Raw genomic sequence first — 8653 nt, 5'->3', positions numbered from 1 at the left:
TATTTTCTGACTGCGTGCGCGCTACAATGGCAAAGCACCTGAACTCTCTAAACTCACTTAAACTCAAACGGTCAACCTGCACGGCGCCCTCCAGAGAGGGGGGGGGGGAGGAGTTATATGTAATATGAGGGGGTACGTTATATGACATAATATACTTATTAGTGAACTTGCAAATCTACTGAGCCACAATCAAATTGAATTTCATGAGCAATTTATGCCGAAATAGCTCATTTGGGAGAGCGTTAGACTGAAGTTCTAAAGGTCCCTGGTTAAATCCCGGGTTTTTGCAGGGTATAAGAACTTTGCAGTCACAGGGTACATCAGGTCTCTAAACTGTCTCTTTCCTACTGTGAAAGAACAATGGAACAGTTCCCAGTTTTTAGTGTTTCTGCCATTGCCGTGTAAATGTTTCTGGAATGAAAACACAAAAGCATTGATCATCTTTCCTAAAAGAGCACATCTCCATTCTAAAAACTTTTAAAAAATCAACTTCTTTTGAAATTGAACCACAAACACTTGTAAAATACTTGCCAAGAGAATTGTCTGTCTTGTTAAATATTATGCCAGAATTGTAAATAATTCACAATTTTTTAGCTTGTAAAGCTTTTGTTTACAATGCTCTGTTCTAAATAAATTTGAGCAGACAGTGTTTTGCCTGGTTCTTATTTTGAATATTTACTAAATTCACAATTCACGTTCAATATTTTACATTTTTGCATTTTTTCATCAGAAATAAATAATTTTACTTTTTACTTGCAAAGTAAATTTTAAAGCAAGTACTTTTGTACTTTTACTGAAGTAAATTATTCCTTGGGTACTTTGACTCTTACTTAAGTATTTTTTTGCCCCAGTATCTGTACTTCTTCCACCACTGAATTTAACACCTCCAGATTCACATCTCAGCGTTGCCCCCTTACTCACACCGAGACTAATCTAGACACAAGCCACACCTGTGGGTCTGTAGATCCCCTCCTCCCGCAGAACAATGAAGCGCTGACATGGAAACTTTCACAGCACCTCATATATTTATAGAGCTGACATTATCTCAGAAACTGCAGGCGGTGCTTGATGGGGTCTGCTCTGCACAGGTCTCAGCACTCAGCAAAGCACGGCCCATCATTTATTCAAAGCTCAGTGATACTGAGAGAAGCTGCTTAGAGGCTGATTGGTCTTTGCCTTGTATAGTAATGCATGACCTCTTTCAAACGATTTCAGTTGCTTCATTATGAATTGATGTGTATGCATGGCACTGAAAACTATGACTGACTGTGACTTCAGTGCAATATCATTAATACAATACTGCTAAAGTTTTAATAAAACAGCCTACATTAATGTCAGTGATTACATAGAAATATTTTAGGGCCTATACAATTGCTATTGCAAGGATGCTTCATCTGTGCATTCATTCATTCATTCAGTCAGTCAGTCAGTCAATCAGTCAGTCAGTTAGTCAGTTAGTCAGTGACCTAGGTTAATTAATAACATTAATTATTAATGTAAAATGCTTTTGATGACAACTTAGAATATGAGCATGAATATGAGAGATGTTGTGACTTTGCTGAAACTGGAATTGACAATTTTGTTCAAATTTAGAAATTGCTAATCCTTCTTCTGTCGGCATCTTTTTTCCAAAATAGTTTCCACAGATATGAACAGACCAACTGTCTCACAGCGAGTGCCTTTAGTGATATAGATCAATGTTCTCAGTTGCCAGTTTGTTAGGCACAAGTAAACCCTTTCCCTATAAGCATTACAGTGTTAATTCTTTTCTTACACAAACATGTTGACAGATGCTTGCTTCAGCTGTGAGATAATGACATATTGTGTAAGGGGATGCTTTCAAAGAGCTGTTTTGCAGCTCTTTGTAATGATGCGCAAGTCATTGGTGTCTACAGATGCAATTGTCTTGATTGACACCTAAACCAACACGCAGCTTGTCAAAAGTCTGTCGAGCTGTCAGCTGTTTTGCAGCAAGCATGTGGCACATTACGGCAATGATCCACGGTGCCAAGAGTAACACTGCAGAGGACAATACTGATCCTTGTCAGCAGCTGCTTCCAAAATACACACCGCCACAAAGCTGTGGAGTCAGTAATAGTCTGCTACGATGGAAATGCTGTGTGAAATATGTTAATCAGACAAACATAATTTGCTATCTGCATGCATGGATTAAAATACATGTTTTGTGTCATGATTTTCCTTGACTTATATGATCTAATAATCCATCATACGCTTTCAACATAATCAACTTGACCTCAGCAGATATTTTCAGCTTCTCTTTACTAAAATAGGATAAAAGTTGAATATTTATTTATATTGGCCAGATTAAAGAAGATTGCCACAACATATGGGAGCTTTGCTTCAGTTGTAGCACTAAGTTTAATTCAGGTCAGTTCATTTTTGTACAAGCAGTTCCAATAACAATATATGGGCAGCAGTGGATAGGAAAACATGTTTGTAAGAAACCTCAGTGGAAGCAGGCTGAGAAGTGGCGGATTTCTTGGGTTTAGGGACAGTGAGAGTTCATTCATCCTACGAAAGTCTCGTGTATCATCAGACGGCGAACAACCCCCTTTCTACATGAGACAGGCTGTTCAGAAGCAGCTGTTTCTAGCAACTGCTCATGAGTTTGTTTGATGAAGGTGGCGGTGGTAGTGTGTGTGTGGGTGTGTGCGTCTGAACGATCGGAGACGGGGGCCGTCATGCAGTGGGGGCAGCTGTCGGGACGGTCAAACCCAGTGCTTTCCACATTTCCATATAAGGACGGGCGTCCCTCAAAACCATGACCCATTCAAGACAAAATCTGCTTCATCCCGACAAAGACCTGGTGATACAGACAGACTTGGCCAAAAAGTTCTCCTCTGCCTGGAGTCCAGCTGTTGACAAAACACTGCAGCGGCTTCATCCAAAAACTAACGTGATGTTTCTGCCTCACACTTGTTGCTTGGAGGTATGACACTCCTTTTCTGAACACGTTAAGAACATTAACACTTGTTTTGGAGGCATATAATGTTATCATCTTGAGATTAATATAATCACAGCAAGTGAATTTTTTGAAGCAGGCTTATAGTATTTTTTTTCTATTTTGCCAGAAACTTAATGACATTATTTGTGTTTGATGATTTTCTGCTGATTTAGACAGTTTCCAGTGGTGGAAAGTTGTCAGTTAAATGTGTTGTACTGCAATTAAACACAATTTTAGGAACCTTTGAACATTTTCATTTAAGTTTATGCTGTATTTTGCCTACCTATGAGTATGAACAACATCAAATGTCTATTTTTCCATATTACATTGATGTAATAGTCATATTTATGCTCCCTTATATGTTAAATACCCATTATTCATTGTTTCACATTAAAGGCACAAATTGATGCAGTTGAATACATTTTTCAAATATAAGGCTTTATTGCTATAATCATCATATAGAAGTCTAAAACAGCAATAGCAATACACACAATTAAAATTTATCAATAAAAGAAAACATAGTTTGATTTTCAATTGAATAGTCTGTAGAATGCACATACAGTAACTGTAACCCAAACATAGCAGGTTTTTACAATTTATCTTTTGTTTTGAAATGATTTACTACAGATTCTTTACATTAAAACTGCTTCTCTGGCAAATAACTGTTACTTGAGTCCTAATTTTCCTGTTAAATTTATCATACTTTACTGTAAAAAAATCGCCAAACAAGAAATTAGTTTTCTTTTGGAAAAATGTTGTAGGTTTACAAGATTTTTAATGATAAGGGAAATTTCACAACTTTACTCAACTTTAATGGATAAAAGAATCCACTCTCCTTAAGGGAAAATGGTTACAAAATGGCTAAAATCTTTTCTTTAATGTGGATTGTCCCCCGATAAACAAATTTATATGTGTAATTTTGAAAATTTGAATGAACACTCATACCAATGTCACACTTTCACATTTTTTAAGAACAAACTGTGCAAACAGTCATCTAATCCTAGCAAGATGTGAACCAGTTTTTTTAAATAGATCGCCCAATACCTTTTGTACGCTATTATCATATAACCAATATGCAAAAATGTATGGGTTCTTCACTGTTATGTAAAAACACCTGAAATAGAAACGGATAAGTGGGTTAGTAGTGTCTCTCTGTGGGGTACATTACAGCACATGTCTACAAATGGAATATTTCAGCGTGTTGATGGTGTGTGTGGAGGTATTTACGTTTTTATTGGACGCAGAGAGGCCTGATGGCTCTCCAGGACCAGGACGTAGGCATGAGCACTATGACGAATAAGGAGCCGGAGCTCCCGCCAGTCGCCCCCAACAGTATGTGGCGACACGCAGCCGCTGGCACCTGCTGCGCTACACTTCCCTAAAAGGAAACACTGGAGCCAATCAGAGCTGAGAACCGCTGCCCCGGGGATCAGTCTCCTGCTGGAGATCTGGGCTTTGTGGCCTCAGCTTCCCTCCTACTTCCCTTTCAGCGTTGCCTCTCAGCTGTCTGGCATTTTCGGGCCCCCCCTCACCTCCTTCGGTACGCATGCCACAACACTGGCAAACGGTCACAGGCCGCGCTGCCTCGCAGACGGCTCCTTAACCAGGTTTCTCAGGGAAGATCTCACGTTACCATCACACCCAGCAATCACCCACATCCCATCCCCAGAACCCTGATTGAGCCCAGTCATATTCGCACATCCTTAGAGACCTGCAGGGCAGCTCCACAGAGTGTGAGTGAGAGAAGGATGTGGCTGTGTGTGAAGCTGACATCTGTTTTCGTTACTGTGAATACAACATATAACAGGGGGGGCTGACTGTCATGAAATCATAGCTTTTACAGTTTTAAAGGAAAATGATAACTTTTGAAGAAACTATAAAAAAATCCCCATCAGGCACAGTATTCTTTATATATGTACCTCAAATATTGCAATTTCTACAGATCAAAGATCTTGATGAGACATAAGCTACATGTACGTTGCTCATTATCACCTGCAACACTGCAAACATTTGAAATATTCTCACTTCCCTTCATGGCCTTTCATCTGGAAGGCATCACTCTTCCAGTTTGGTGCTGTTCCTGATGCAGGATCCACTTTACCGAACCCTTTGCCGAGCAGCACTTAATTTGGGCTTGTGTGAACTCCTGAGCCCGCCCACCAGCCCCCCGGCCCCAGGACGCTGAGACGTATATAGGGACCCCGTTGCTCCGTTGCTTCTTTGTCCCAGTGGAAACTCCAGTCTTGCGATTACAACCTGGTGAGTCCTGCACATCACTGAACCGCCTTTGCTGTACTTTCAGCTGTTGTTTTTAGTTGCATTGGAGTTTACCTACAGGAGTGAGAGGGGCTGCTGGAGGAGATTTTAAAGCAACAACATGGATACACTGTAGTTTTTAGATTTTGGAGGTTGAATTTGTTTCTCACTTAGTTAGATTGATTTTTTGATTATTATTTTTTTATTTATTTCATTTGTGCTGAAGGTAATATATCAGAATTGATGGCATTCAACAGTTCAGAGGTTAAACTCAACCAACAGATCCAGAGGATGGAGGAGGGATGCAGGCTGGGTAGTGGCAAGCATTCAGTCCTAAACCAGATCAAACAGCATCTGAGGATGCGCAGGGTGTAAAGTTTGTTTGCTGGATATAGATGAAAAATGGGCCGCTTGAGTGCCAAAATACAACAAACAAATCAATGTTACAATGAGTGAGCTATTGACAAAAACAACAATCTGAAGTAACGGGTTTACCCGGACAAGCTGAGGTTAATGAGAGTGAAATATTTGTTTAATGCTTGAAGGAAGTGATGAAATAAGGATCCAATGCACTTTCAAGAGCAAGATGTCTAAAAAGTCTGCAGTATTAAAGGCTAATTCAATTTGAAATGACATGCCATGTTACTAGTTTTTAATTCTTAAAGTATTTAATATGTATTTTGCTTGATTTTATAAATTTGCACAAGCTTAAGAGCAAAATATTCAATTAAGTGAATAGTTAAATATTCAAGTGATGAAGCCAGAATCCTCCCCATTACTACGATAACTGCTAAACCAAATTATTGATGCTATCTTTGTAAACAATCAAATTCACTAAAATTCCACTTCCGGGCATTGATTTGAAATGAGGAAACCTCTGTGATTAGAGAGGATGCTCCCACTCGGGATGCAGGCTGAGGTCAGAGCTCCTCGAAAGGATCGTGACACCTGGTCTGTGTCCAGACAGAGGGGTCCGCTGTGTGCCAACAGCTGAGAGGAGACCCAGGCATCCACTGCCACTTGTCAAAAGACACACCGCCTCAGCTGTTAACTGGCTGCGGCTTAACGGCGAGATACAGAGGAGGGTTTGTGGGGGCATGCATGGGTGACAACAGTCCCGGGGCTGAAAATAGACCTATGAGTGTGTATGGTGGGGGGGTCTTGGGCCATGTCCTGTTTTGGCTTTAAAGCAGCTGCAGGACTCAGAGAGGAGATTAGAGAGCCCTGAGTTGGTGTCATACTGGAATTAGATCTGCATTTTTTTTTCTCATAATTGCATTGTTTTGTTTATTCCAGTTCAAGGGTTTCACATGTAGAATTAATTTATAAAGATTCTAACATTCTGCTTGTATTTGTTCTTCTTTCTCTCGTAGAAAGCCAGTCCAGAACAGACAAAAGATGTGTGACGACGACGAGACCACCGCCTTGGTGTGCGACAACGGCTCTGGCCTGGTCAAGGCTGGGTTTGCTGGTGATGACGCCCCCCGTGCTGTCTTCCCATCCATCGTCGGACGCCCCCGCCACCAGGTCAGTGTACCAAGAGTCTCTGAAGGATGAGATTTTACATTGCCACAACATTTCCAGGCGGTGTTTTTACTGACGTGATTTCCTGCCCCTCTCAGGGTGTGATGGTGGGTATGGGCCAGAAGGACAGCTACGTGGGAGACGAGGCCCAGAGCAAGAGGGGTATCCTGACTCTGAAGTACCCCATCGAGCACGGAATCATCACCAACTGGGACGATATGGAGAAGGTAATAAAATGTTTTCTCTTTCTGTGCGGTCTATAAATTGGATCCATTTTTAACCTTCTGCCCTGACTCCATAGATCTGGCACCACACCTTCTACAATGAGCTCCGTGTGGCCCCAGAGGAGCACCCGACTCTGCTGACTGAGGCCCCCCTCAACCCCAAGGCCAACAGGGAGAAGATGACCCAGATTATGTTTGAGACCTTCAACGTTCCTGCCATGTATGTGGCCATTCAGGCTGTGCTGTCCTTGTACGCCTCCGGTCGTACCACCGGTGAGTCTCCAGTGAGGGCTCCAACGATCATCATGGGGGCGGCGGTTAAAGTTTAGAATCTCTACGATGTCTTCTTACAAACGGCATTTGTTTTTCGCAGGTATCGTGCTGGACTCCGGCGATGGCGTGACCCACAACGTGCCCATCTATGAGGGTTACGCTCTGCCCCACGCCATCATGCGTCTGGATCTGGCCGGTCGCGACCTGACTGACTACCTGATGAAGATCCTGACCGAGCGTGGCTATTCCTTCGTCACCACCGGTAAGAGGGCCTCTTAGAAAAGTAACAACCATTTGTATTTTATTTCATATAATTCCAAAAGTTGAAAGCTGCGCAATCTTTCTTTTGCATAAACTTTTGTGAACTTAGACTGGGTACCTTAAATTTCCTACAAATCTTTTGGGGTATCAGAGCTTTGCTGTAGTGTGAGATCAGTTTGAATGAACTTGGATGTTTTCCCTCCTTCCAGCTGAACGTGAGATCGTGCGTGATATCAAGGAGAAGCTGTGTTACGTGGCTCTGGACTTTGAGAATGAGATGGCCACGGCCGCCTCCTCCTCCTCCCTGGAGAAGAGCTACGAGCTGCCCGACGGTCAGGTCATCACCATCGGCAACGAGCGATTCCGCTGCCCCGAGACCCTCTTTCAGCCTTCCTTTATTGGTAGGACCCGGTCTTTTATGAAGTATGACAATAACAAAGAGCAGTTTTGCAAAAAGAAAAAAACATTTTCCCTGACAGCTGCAAAATGTTAACATTTTCACATCCCTCCTTCTCAGGTATGGAGTCTGCTGGTATCCATGAAACTGCCTACAACAGCATCATGAAGTGTGACATTGACATCCGTAAGGACCTCTACGCCAACAACGTGCTGTCCGGCGGCACCACAATGTACCCTGGTATTGCTGACCGTATGCAGAAGGAGATCACTGCCCTGGCTCCCAGCACCATGAAGATCAAGGTGAGCCCCGCTGGTCTTCTGAAGCCAACTGTGAAAAGAAAGTGACGTAGTTCAAACTCATAATGATCTCAAACCAACCTGCACCTGAGCCCCTTCTCTCTCCCTCTTGCAGATCATCGCTCCCCCTGAAAGGAAATACTCCGTCTGGATCGGCGGCTCCATCTTGGCCTCTCTGTCCACCTTCCAGCAGATGTGGATCAGCAAGCAGGAGTACGATGAAGCAGGCCCCTCCATCGTCCACAGAAAGTGCTTCTAAATCTCCGACCATCACCAAAAAAACTTCTCAACACCAACCACACCAGCTTTCTTTCCATTTCTGTATTTCTACTGTGTCTTTTGCTGTATATACATGTAATGTTGTAATAAAAATAGTTGCTTTTAACAGTATTCTGGAGAATTTTTATATATCAAACATTGTCTTAAGCCTACCATGTTGCACAAAACCTCTTGA

At 42.2% G+C, this 8653-nt stretch overlaps 1 protein-coding gene and 1 non-coding gene across 2 annotated transcripts; both read left to right on the top strand.

Moving 5' to 3' along the window:
• The first annotated feature begins 216 nt into the window (after nucleotides 1–216).
• On the top strand, nucleotides 217–289 carry trnaf-gaa (transfer RNA phenylalanine (anticodon GAA)). Its single transcript has one exon. It is a non-coding gene; the product is annotated as a tRNA-Phe (tRNA).
• A 4903-nt stretch (nucleotides 290–5192) lies between these two features.
• actc1a (actin alpha cardiac muscle 1a) lies at nucleotides 5193–8584 on the top strand. Its single transcript, XM_030111052.1, has 8 exons — nucleotides 5193–5224; nucleotides 6595–6748; nucleotides 6844–6972; nucleotides 7047–7242; nucleotides 7343–7504; nucleotides 7713–7904; nucleotides 8021–8202; nucleotides 8315–8584. The coding sequence occupies exons 2-8, from the start codon at nucleotides 6620–6622 to the stop codon at nucleotides 8456–8458; spliced, it is 1134 nt and encodes a 377-aa protein (XP_029966912.1). The 5' UTR covers nucleotides 5193–5224; nucleotides 6595–6619; the 3' UTR covers nucleotides 8459–8584.
• The last annotated feature ends 69 nt before the right edge of the window (nucleotides 8585–8653 follow it).

This window comes from Salarias fasciatus, chromosome 15 (genome assembly GCF_902148845.1).
Source record: "Salarias fasciatus chromosome 15, fSalaFa1.1, whole genome shotgun sequence".
Lineage (NCBI taxonomy): Eukaryota > Metazoa > Chordata > Actinopteri > Blenniiformes > Blenniidae > Salarias > Salarias fasciatus.
Note: the sequence above shows the minus strand (reverse complement) of the source record. Positions and strands in the feature narration are given on the sequence as shown.